The following is a 12,628-nucleotide window of genomic DNA, read 5'->3' on the forward strand; positions in this document are numbered from 1 at the left end:
GGGTTTATCAACACATTTACAAGACAAAAGACGCTGACAGAGAGGTGCGAAGGGATTTAAGGTGGGCCAGATTTACAAGTTTTTTTGTTGGCTCTGGTAATTCTAGTGTTAAAGCATTTGTGAATGGAAGTGCCTTCTGGCTTGGTTTCTTCATGACATTCACACATAATATTGGGAGAGGTTTAGATCATGCCTATAATTGTGAGAGGTTTAGATCATGCCTCTAATGTTCACCATGTTATCTGGGAATCATACACTGAGGCAGCATGGTAAAACAAGCTACACCCTAAAGGCAGAAGAAAATGTGGAGATACTTCTACAGTATTCCATTCTTTGCCTGCCCACTCCTGCATACACTTAGCCTCATTTGTCCTATTTCTGCCTGCAACGTAATGGTTTTGTCCCTTTCTCACCTGCAGAAAAACATTGCTTTCATTAAAGAAAAAAGCCATGTATGATTGATAAGCCTGTTTAACATGATCGTGTACAAGGAGGTGGCTGAAGCTTTCTCCTGTTTGGCCCAATTGTCCTTTGCTTCATCAGTATTTAATGTAGATCTTCCAATAGGACTTAAATAATAATATCTGAGCACTAGTTCACGCGTCTTTTTCAAAGAAAGGAACAAAAAAGAGCAGCATAAGCAATGTGTTTTGTTAAACCTTTATAAGTAGGCAATCACTTACTATTCTATATTGAAATAAAGTATAATTTATGTTAATAATTGCTATTCATTCCACAAAAATGTGGAACGGACACGGAAGGTAAGTGCTGTCTGCGTACAAGTTGCACATATAAATTTTGCTTAAAACATAAACTTTTCTAGTCGGCATATTACTGATAACAAATAATTTCCACTTTCAAAAAGTACTAGAGATTTATACATTTTTTTTTCTTCTTCATAGTATTTTTTTGCTTATCAATACAAGCACACTGCAAGTAAGCAAAGCACTGTACATACTGGCATCTCCTTGTCTTCTCATTAGTTCTGATAGGAAAGAAGACATTACTAACAACTCTTCAGTGAGCTTCACTGCTCTCTTTGATTTAGTGCAGTTGCATTAAGGCATGATTACTGCAAATTATTATAAATCTCTTCTTGTCCCTGTGCCTTTGCAATGCTCTTAAATAAAAGATACAGAAGTTGAAGCTTTCAGCTGAGAAATGTTGCTACTTTGTAGCGCATGTGGATATGAGTTAGTGCTGAACAATTAGTTGACAAATTCTTTCAGATATCACACACAAATGGATGCCAACGCACTGAGTATAGGTTCAGTTGTTGCTGCCTTGTAGTGTTCGAGTCTCACTACCCATGGAAGTACTAGACAGGCACTTACAGTGATAATATCTGATTCCAAATCAGTCATCACATCTTTGAACGGTTTCAGAAAACACCATAGTTGTGAGAATCTTTTTGTTTATGCGGCCAATCGTCGATTTTCTGCAACACTGAATCTTACCATATCGAGTTCCATCTTGTCTCCCTTGGACTGTTTGAGTGACTTCGTAAGCTAGCCTTGTTGTCCAGTTATTTAAAATACTTGACTAACTTTTTCATATTAGCCAGGAGCTGTGCAATTGTCCAGGTATTTAAAATACTTGACTAACTTTTTCACATTAGCCAGGAGTTGTGCTACTTTGGGTGCTTTCTCCATCACTGCTGGTGGAAAAGCACATGAGAGGATAGTGTTAAGAATCTGGGCACTACAGTTTAATCTGGTGTAGTTACACAAGGCAGCAATCATGTTTCCACCTTGGTCAGTAACAAAGACAATCTTATTTGCCATGAGTGAACAGTCAATTCTGAAAACACTTCAGTTTTTCAAACAGTAAAGAGTGAACGTTTTCACCCATTTAATCATGCTTGCTTCAAATTGCGTCTCAAAAGTACCCTTGACACAAGATTGCAGTTCTCATTAATATACTGGATGGTAGCAGAAATTAAGGAGGTTTTCTCAAAGTCTTCGGTTCAAATACCAGTTGTGACAGCACATACCTAATAATTGATGGTCTCTAGCATGTCATATACAACATCATTTCTCAGTTTTTGGGCTTTTTCTGCAACGTGCCACGATACATTTGTCGCATAGGGCAGTATCTCTTTAAACTTGAAACTTGGCCATTTCGGCTGTGGTGTCAACCAGATACTGCTCAAGTTGAATATACCCCTAACCAGATACTGTGTAAGGCCGTATATCCTTGCAAACAAAATCTGTACATTTATCCAGTGCTTTGATTTTTGCGTTAGTTACTTTTGACAGGTTTGGCAAAAATGTCAGTTTAGTTTGACCCTTCGTTACTGCAAACGTGTGGTGCTTTAAACCTGAGGTGCTTGACTTGAGTTCACTGTTTGCTAACACTTTTGCCCATTTATCACAGCAAGCACACAGCACTTGGAGCAGGTCCTCCAACTTGCAGGAAAAACTCGGCAGTTGGTGGCAGGAGTGGCACTCCAGCTACTGTAAAAAAACCTCACACAGTTCCACTCCGTTTGAACTAGTGTGATGCTAAGACGTTGCTCGTTGCATGGCTGCGCTTCGGGTCCTAATTTGTGATCCTGACGTGGTTTGTCGTGTGGTGGTTGCGGCAACATGTATCAGTGCATGCTTCCAACCTCTCTCCCTCTCTTTCTCTCTTTATCTCTCACTGTCTGTATGATGTTCTTTTATCATTCCTGATTTACATTCTTGTGGTTGCATTATGATTTAATGTGTGACTTATGATTTAATTTTCTAATGTTTCCCTCAAATACAACAAATATGCTAAAAGGTATTTTTTTAGAAAAAACTTATATAAAGAAACATTTTTAGACTAAACATTTTCTACATTCTTTACTTTTTTAAAGCACAATGCTATGAAATTAATCTTACAGATTTTGATGTACTGTAGTTTGTTTGGATACTCTTTCTGCAACTAGTGCATAATAAAGCCATACAGTTGTGTTTTCTAATTTATTTATAATTATAAAGCAAATAAAGTTTTAGTACAACATTAACATTATTTTTAGACAATAAAAATGTATATTTGCATGCACCTTCGTCCAGTTATTAGTTATTCTTTTACAAATCACATTTCATAAATATCCGGTGACAGGGTGAAATTTACATGTTCTCCTATGCCCTGATGGTTTTTCTCCAGGTACTCTCTTTATCTTGTCATATGCAAGTAAGATTAATTAATGCCTGTAAATGTGTTAGCTGTGAGCAAGTGTAACCTACTCTCACTTTTATAATACAATAGCAATATATGATTATTTAATAAATTTGATTTTCAAGTGGCATGTTGGTTCAGTGCTTACTGCAGTTTCTTCATGAAGATCCAGCATGCTAGGTTTGCCTCAGTGTTCTTTTTCATTGTCTGTATGGAGTTTATCTATTGTCCACCTGTCTGCACAGGCTTTTCTATGTGTAATTTGGCTTTTGTCTTACATCCCAATCCTATTCTTTTTATGCATACATGCTGTTCTAAACTGACCCTCATGTGAAGGCTGGTGTGAGTACATGTGTGCATGAGTGGTTTGTGTGATGGGTCGCAACTCATCTTACACAGATTGCTGCACAAAATTCTGCCAGGCATTGGTCTCCCAAGATGCTGAATTTGACAATGTGTGTTTGAGAAATTTGTTGGCTCTTTGACGCAGGATTCTGCTTTGCTTAATTCAAGTATAATGATTTATTTAGTTTTTCTCTCTTCTTTGAATCACAGGTTCAGTTGTACTACTTTCTCTGGCATATCTGATGCCACTCTTCTACTACATTCCAAAAGCTGCTTTAGCATCAGTGATTATTTGTGCAGTTTTGCCCATGTTTGATTATACAATCTTCAAGAAACTGTGGAAAGTCAAAAGTAAGTAGTAAATAAACATGCAGGCTTTTTAGAGATCAGTTGTAAATATTCATATTTGTGTAATTAAGTTTTTATGTATATCAGTGTAAATACTGTTTCACAAATGCTTATAAAAATTGTTAGAATATTATATGAGAGATTTAATCTCTAATTTCCAGGACTCCAATTTGTGAATAAAAGTCACAAATGTTGCCAGTATGGTTGATATACTTAAGTTTGGGAGAGCAATTTAAAAATCTCCACAAGGGGGTAATGTGATGATGGTTCTGCTCAGTATGGTGGCAGCTGAGTGAGAGAGACAGCTCAGCTGGCGTAATTAAGAAGTGCTCCACTTTGACTTGCCTACATCTTGTCCTGCACAAAGAGTTAATTGAGTTCTCATTTAGCTTACTCTTTAGGATAATTACTTCTGAGAGTCCTTTTAATCCATATGTCACAGGTTTACAAAATGTGCAACCTGGGGTGAATCATGGTGTGGTTTCATGGCAATGCACTTCGTGTAGTTGGCAATTTCGCACTGTGGATGGGCAGAGTGGGGTGACAGTGCTATGCAGTACAGTGGGGGCTGCGTGAGAGAAAGAGTCATCACCAGGAACTGCTCCATTTTGCATTGCGTTCAGTCTGTCCTTGCATGACGAGATAATGTTGTTCTCCTTTAGCTGATGCTTTAGGGAAGGTGCTTCTAAAAAGGCGTTTTTAATTAAGATGTTCGTGGCTGACTGCCATCTATTACCGCAATGCAAATGTGAGACCTGGAATGGATCGTGCTGAGATTCTACAAATTTACAGGTGAGTAATTACTGAACTGTTGGTTTTTAAAGGAGATGGTTGCTCACCAGATTTCAGAGTGTCCTTGTCCAATGGAGGAATATTCAATTTTGGTAACACAAATAAATTCTAATTCAGCTCTTACCATTGTCCTCAATACCTGCCCTCAGTAAACATACAGTTTTTTTAGTTACTTGTTTTCGAAAGTCATCTTTGACTCATCAGTCATTTACTGACTTAACTATACTTCTTGAATAGCATTTATGTTATGGTGAAACCTTCAGTGCTATCTGCAGAGTTACCTGTCATGATTGCCTACTTTATACCAGGTAGTTGGAGTTAATTCTCTGAAAGGTTTTACTATAACACATGAACATGATTCATGTGTGTGTGATGTGTGCAGCATAATTATAGCATAGCAGACAATGCCCAAATGTATTTCTGCAGAACATATGCCTACTTTTAGTAACAAATTGTAATTATTATATATTCTTTTAAAAAGTGCCTTTCAAGGTGCCAAAAAAAACCAAAAACCTGTCTTTGCACGCACACTAAAAGGCAAAGCATTCCAGAGCTTATGACCAGCGGCACTAAATGCTGTATCATCCATTCAGTAAAGCAAGCCTAGAAAGAGTGATAAAGAGATGGTGGAACCCTGACAAATGCAACAAATAAGATGATGTGTATAACTGAAGTAAGCTGCAAAGATAATTATAACAGGCATTGTAACAGGTTTCTATCACCAGTGTCATCACAACACTATTTAAGCCAGCACTATGGTAATGCTGGCTTTCAGGAGTATGGACACAAGCAGAAACACTATGAGACATTTAATAGCTGTAGAATCTGTCATGGAAATAGAATTACGTGTGTTGCTTCACAAAGATTTTTGGGTTGTGTAGTAGGCTTAGATATACTGGTGATTTTTGATCTTTTGGCTTCTGACTTCACTAGTGTTTTAAATGAATTTTTCTCTTTTTGTTTCCCAGCCCTTTTTCCATGTTCCTGCCAATTTTTCAGTTTGGCAGGTTCTTCACTTTGGGAGAAGACTAGTAACATAACCAACAAACTATATTGTCACAAGCAGCACGATTTATTGTTACAAGCGTTTTCTCACTCAACTGAGGAAATGGGCAGATTTAATTAAAACTGTTTTGAAGCAATTTAAATCTACTGGTTTATTTACCAAGCTTTGAGTCTTGATCACTACCTTTCATTTAATACTAGAAGATTTAGGTGATTGTGAGCACCAACAACATTGTTTATATTTCTGTGGGAAGGTGACCAGTTAGAATGTTATAGTTACAAGTTACAATAGATAGATAGATAGATAGATAGATAGATAGATAGATAGATAGATAGATAGATAGATAGATAGATAGATAGATAGATAGATAGATAGATAGATAGATAGATAGATAGATAGATAGATAGATAGATACTTTATTAATCCCAAGGGGAAATTCACATATTCCAGCAGCAGCATACTGATAAAAAAAAAAAAAAAAATTAAATTAAAGAGTGATAAAAATGCAGGTAAAACAGACAATAACTTTGAATAATGTTAATGTTTACCCTCCCCGGGTGGAATTGAAGAGTCGCATAGTGTGGGGGAGGAATGATCTCCTCAGTCTGTCAGTGGAGCAGGACAGCGACAGCAGTCTGTCGCTGAAGCTGCTTCTCTGTCTGGAGATGATACTGATCAGTAGATGCAGTGGATTCTCCATGATTGACAGGAGCCTGCTCCGCGCCCGTCGCTCTGCCACAGATGTCAAACTGTCCAGCTCCATGCCTACAATAGAGCCTGCCTTCCTCACCAGTTTGTCCAGGCGTGAGGCGTCCTTCTTCTTTATGCTGCCTCCCTAGCACACCACTGCGTAAAAGAGGGCGCTCGCCACAACCATCTGATAGAACATCTGCAGCATCTTATTGCATTAGTAGGCTGAGGACTGTCTTGCAAGAGACCCAAACTGTCTGCGTTGTTCAGTTAAGTTCTCTATTTAGAATTCTGACGCCTTCTGGTCTTATGTGCTACTATTTAGAGTACTGCAATCTGTTGGTCTTGTGTGGACAGCAGTTCAGTTAAATATTCTAAAGATCCGTTTACTTGTCACCATTAGATCATGCAGTCAATAGTGACTGGTGGGAATAAGCATGGTTGTGTTCATTCACTTAATCATCCATCTGTTTTCTGTTCAAGCCACTCAAAGCATCTTTGGTATGTTTAATATTCTTTCAGTGTGTATTTATTGTAGGGTGTAATATTTCTTGTATAAGAGTAGTTTAAGTTTTATATTTAGAGTTGTAATGTCAGTATAATTCTGACATGTACTGTATGCTCTCTAACGGTAACAGGTACTGTCAGCAGCAGTAGTATTAATCTCTTTTATGTATTATCTTTGTTTTCTGTAGATTAATACTTAGATATTTTTTTCTGTTTTAGTTTTACCTTTTCATAATTTCTACATTAGTCAAGTTAAGTAAACATCTCATGTGCAGTAACAGGGGAGTTTAAGCTGCCTGTTAAATTATGCACTGGTTGTAATAAGGACAGAATACTGTCAAGAAGAGAGCATTCTAACAAGGCAGTGTGATAGGTCAGGGAAAGCATTGGTTGAAACATGCAGTGTTAGCAGAAGTTGGTTGGAACAAAAGTCTGCAACCCCAGGGCACCCCCAGGACTGAGTTTGGGAACCACTGTATTAAAGCATAGGCTCAGTATTTTTTTAAGTCAAAGTTGTTTTTTCGCAGTCTTGTCATACATTATTTTGCCATAAGAAATTGTTTTCTTAATTAAAGCATTTTTTTTTTAGAAATTAACGGACAATTTATAATTCAGCTTAAAACAGAGTTTCTGAAAATATGAAAAAAAACAAAAAAATACAATTTCAAGACAAAAATGTACTCTGGTATTGAACCTCTGTATTACAACCAGTGGCCAATATGATCCAGAAATTGAAACCAGGCTTAAACTGCTTCTTAATGCTACTTTTATGAGCCCAGAGATGCAGAACAATCTGGTGGAATCTGTGGCTTTAGTACCGTTAAAGAAAATAAAAGTTGAATTGCATGAAACACCTTCTACGTTTTATGCTATCTTGGCCGACGAATATAAAGACAAGTCCAAACAAAAATCTAATTTCAGTGTGCATTCAGTATATTCACATAGTTACAATCAAAAAAAGGGCAGTAGGATTGCTTCACACAGCAGACATGACCTCTGATGGAATATCTGAAAATATAATGCAGCTTTTGGAACCACTTAGATTAGATCCCTCTCTGTGATTTGGCTTTTGCTTTGATGGTGCATCAGTCATGGCTGGAAACCAAGGAGGTGTGCATGTAACATTAAAAGAAACTTATTTTGAAAGCAATTTACATTAATTGTAGTTCTCATTGATTAAATCTGGTCCTTTGTACTGTAGCCATGGTCTCTGGATATGTAAAAACTTTCTTTGAAACTCTCAATAACCTACATAATTTCATGACAGGAGCTCAAAGACATTCATGCTTCATGCCAGTACAGAAGAACATACACCCAAGTTGACAGTGCCTTGAGTTGGAATGATCCACTAAATATTCCGAATCATATGGCCAAACTAAATTAGAGGCAGATTCTTTATTACAACAGATCCAGACAAAGAAATTTGCGTTGTTTCTTGTAACATTTATAGAAAAGTATATTCTTAAAGTTGATGATTTGCATATATTCAAAGAGAATCATAAGCATATATGAAAATAAGCATTATATCCCGGTGCATGTTAAAATAGTAAGGGTTACAGTTGCTCTTAGACAATGAAGGAGTTAATTAAGAAAGACCACAATTGATTTTAGCATAGAAGAGCGACCATATTTGCTCCTTTACCTGCTTTGTTTTGAATTGCTGTGAATCAAGGACGTTGTGTTCTTTGAAGGAGGTGAGCCAACGAGCAGTTACATTTTGTTTTAGGAATGCATTATGTATGTCCTGCGGTGGGTTGGCACCCTGCCCGGGATTGGTTCCTGCCTTGTGCCCTGTGTTGGCTGGGATTGGCTCCAGCAGACCCCCGTGACCCTGTGTTCGGATTCAGCGGGTTGGAAAATGGATGGATGGATGGAGGTGCTGGGTCTTCTGCCTCACATTGTTTAAACAAGTTTCTCTAAGCATTCAAGGCTTAATTATGGGAATACTATAGGCAAGCTTTCATATTAGTGTGAGTGTATATATATATATATATATATATATATGTGTGTGTGTGTATATATATATACAGTATATATATATATATATATATATATATATATATATATATATATATATATATATATATATATATATATCCATCCATCCATTTTCCAACCAGCTGAATCCGAACACAGGGTCACGGGGGTCTGCTGGAGCCAATCCCAGCCAACACAGGGCACAAGGCAGGAACCAATCCCGGGCAGGGTGCCAACCCACCTCAGTACACATACAAACACACCCACAAACCACGCATACACTATGGCCAATTTAGAATCGCCAATCCACCTAACCTGCATGTCTTTGGACTGTGGGAGGAAACCGGAGCGCCCGGAGGAAACCCACGCAGACACGGGGAGAACATGCAAACTCCATGCAGGGTGGACCCGGGAAGCGAACCCGGGTCTCCTAACTGCGAGGCAGTAGGCGGCTTCCCTGCGCTAACCAAAACCGATGCACGTACTTATTTCGGTGGTATGACGCCACTGTCAGCTGCCATATTGAACTTTTCAACGGTCTTTGTTAGTTATGGGCCCATCTTCAAGAAATTTGGTATGCGAATTCCCAACACTAACTGAATCCTACTTAAGTACATATTTACGTCCATAGCCTGCAGTTTGGTTGTCGTGTGAGACGGCGTTGGGTCCCCCATCCCCACGCCTCCCACGTAGTTGGCTGCCTGCCTATATAAGGACGCCTGCAGCTCCGGTCTCTTCATTCCCTTCCTTGCTTCGCCACGGTATTCACGTCTCCCTGCTGATAACTGCAGCCTTTTTATTTAATCCATGGCTTCTCCGCTGTTTTATTGTTCGTTTATTATGATTATAGTTATTGTGTAGGTATTTTAGACTTAGTTTACATTGTTCAGGTACCCATTTCCTTTATCGTTCCCCATTAACATGTCTATCGAGGTGATCACCATCGATCAAAGAACTGTCACTTACCGAGTGGTTTCCATGCCTGGAGATGGCAACTGCCTTTTCCATTCTCTATGTTACATATTGCATGGCCATATCAGGCTCACTCTTGATATCCGGAGGAATATCATGTATTGAATGACTGGGACAGGTTCAAGGTGTGGACTGATGGAAGAGATAATTATTTGGTTTTTAAGGAGATAATTATACTACACAGGAGCACTATAAGAGTGAAATGCTTAAGCCCTTCACCTATGGTTCTGCTTGTGAGTTGATGGCTGCCGCTGAATTGTTCAGTTGTTGCTTTCAAGTGTACCGAAATGGCCAAATATTTTACACCTTTGGACAACCGCCAATGCCTCCTAAACATCTTAGATTCACAGGTGACGATTTGAGAAGTGGACACTTTGATGTTTATGAATGTTTAAACTCTCAAAAGCTGGATTTAAACGCCTCCAATTTCCAGTAAGGCTCTTAATGTAAGGTTCGCAATGACAATTAATAAGTCTCAGGGACAGACCCTACAAAAGATTGGCATTGATTTGAGGCAAGATTGCTTTTCACATGGCCAACTATATGTTGCATGCTCAAGAGTAAGCTCAGCGCACAGCTTGGTCATATTACAACCGGAGGGCCGAACTGACAACGTGGTATACAAAGAGATCCTTAACAAATAATTATTGGTATATTTTCCCTCAGTTTAAAAAGTTTTAGTTTTCTTCTTAATAAAAATTTTAAAGCAGTACTTCGCCGCTGCGAAGCACGGGTATTTTGCTAGTGTGTGTATATATATATATATATATATATATATATATATATATATATATATATAAATATATAATATTTATTGCATAGTTTACTGTAAAATAATGCAAAGAGTACGCAACACGTGTTTCGCCCTCATTTGGGCTCATCAGGCGTACACATTGTACAACTCCCCTCTTGGGGATCGAACCTCGGACGCCAGAGACGAAGCCCCTTTACGCTGCGCCATGGCGTGTGATTCGTTTATTTGACAGTCTGTAGGTCCAGAGTAATTACATTCATTGCATTCGTAGTCTGAGTACCCGACCAGAATTATGTGGCAACATTCCATGATCTGCTTCTTGCAACTGAAGAGGGCACCGTGGCGGATGTTTGCCAAATGGCAGACCAACCACAAGCGTTACCTGCAGTTTCAATTCAGGTCGGGACTCAGACTACGAACCAACCACGAATGCAATGAATATATATATATATATATATATATATATATATATATATATATATATATATATATATATATATATACTGTATATACAGTGCATCCAGAAAGTATTCACAGCGCATAACTTTTTCCACATTTTGTTATGTTACAGCCTTATTCCAAAATGGCTTAAATTCATTTTTTTCCTCAGATTTCTACACACAACACCCCATAATGACAACATGAAAAAAGTTTACTTGAGGTTTTTGCAAATTTATTAAAAATAAATTACATCTTGCCTGAAGAAGGGGCCTGAGTTGCCTCGAAAGCTTGCATATTGTAATCTTTCTAGTTAGCCAATAAAAGGTGTCATTTTGCTTGGCTTTTCTCTACATTAAAAATAAAAAAAATTGAGAAAGCACATGTACATAAGTATTCACAGCCTTTGCTCAATACTTTGTCAATGCACCTTTGGCAGCAATTACAGCCTCAAGTCTTGTTGAATATGATGCCACAAGCTTGGCACACCTATCCTTGGCCAGGTATATATAATATAGTGAAAAGATCAGACTCGACACACTTATAAGGTTTGAGGCAGCCATCCATATATTATTCCTGGCTGCAATGGGTTTGTTTTGTAGAGAGATGTGTCTCTGTTGGAGGCCAGACATGAACTGATGAAGGTTTGGAAAGATGGCGGTTTTAAGTGACTAGACCGGAAGTGACGTAGGGGGACCTTCTTCTGATGCCATCCTGGGCACCAGAAACCAGAAGTGATATCATCATAGGCACCGGAACTGGAAGTAACATCATCTTAGGCGCAGGAAGTGACATCTTCAATGCTGAGTCAGACAGGTTTTCCCAAGGCTGGTCTGTAGAGATAACAGGAGAAGGTTTAGTGCACCCTGCCATCCCCTGGCCTGGTGTGGAATTACCTTTGCTTGGTCCATACAACGTCCTCCTACTCACATGTGCGTGACATGACCCCCCCTCAGTACATGTCCAAGAAGTCATGGCACTGGCTTGCAGTGTACCACGGTGATAAACGACCAAATATTTGTATGGCTATAGATCTAAAAACCATCTTGTGACGTGTGGGTTTGAATCTCTATGCAAGGCCATCCACTGTAAAGATGCATGGTTCATCACAATAGTGAACTCACACCCCAAGAGGTAGTACCTCAGTTGAGTAATCACCCATTTAATAGCCAAAGCTTGTATCCAGCAGGGGGAGCTAGCTCCCTTGTTGGAATAAGTTCTTTTGCAATTGCGGCATGTTACATAACCCAAAACTATATAGATATAATATAAAAAGGCGATACCCTTCCCTTAGTGATACGGCGGTAAGAAATCACGTAGGAGAAATAACTTAGCTGTCTTTAATGACGGACATATAACAGATAAAGGAAGCCATGACAAGACCTTTGGGAGTGGGGTCCCGATGTATAGAGTCTGCCATTTTCGTCACTGTGTTGGAAGGATTTTTCTGGATCAGATGACATTATCTCCCATCTGTCCATCGGCATCAAAGGTGTGCTGGGCAATGTTCCAAGGTTTTATACTCTTTCTTCATGTGCAGGCCCCCACTTAGGTGAATCATGCCATTCCAAGCAAAGCAAAGAAAGGATACAGTTTCATTCTGAGTCTGACACACCAAAATAGTATACAAAGCCCATTTCACAGTTGTCCCT

General features: G+C 38.7%; 1 protein-coding gene across 2 annotated transcripts in view; it reads left to right on the plus strand.

Annotated features, from left to right (window-relative positions):
- Positions 1–12,628, plus strand: part of slc26a11 (solute carrier family 26 member 11) — a 131,662-nt gene that overhangs the window by 86,104 nt on the left and 32,930 nt on the right. For both annotated transcript variants that reach the window (XM_028819300.2, XM_028819302.2), the window contains exon 12: positions 3,703–3,843. In XM_028819300.2, the coding sequence (XP_028675133.1) occupies positions 3,703–3,843 (141 nt within the window). The remainder of the gene's footprint in view (positions 1–3,702; positions 3,844–12,628) is intronic.

The sequence above is a fragment of the Erpetoichthys calabaricus genome, chromosome 14 (genome assembly GCF_900747795.2).
Source record: "Erpetoichthys calabaricus chromosome 14, fErpCal1.3, whole genome shotgun sequence".
Classification (NCBI taxonomy): domain Eukaryota; kingdom Metazoa; phylum Chordata; class Cladistia; order Polypteriformes; family Polypteridae; genus Erpetoichthys; species Erpetoichthys calabaricus.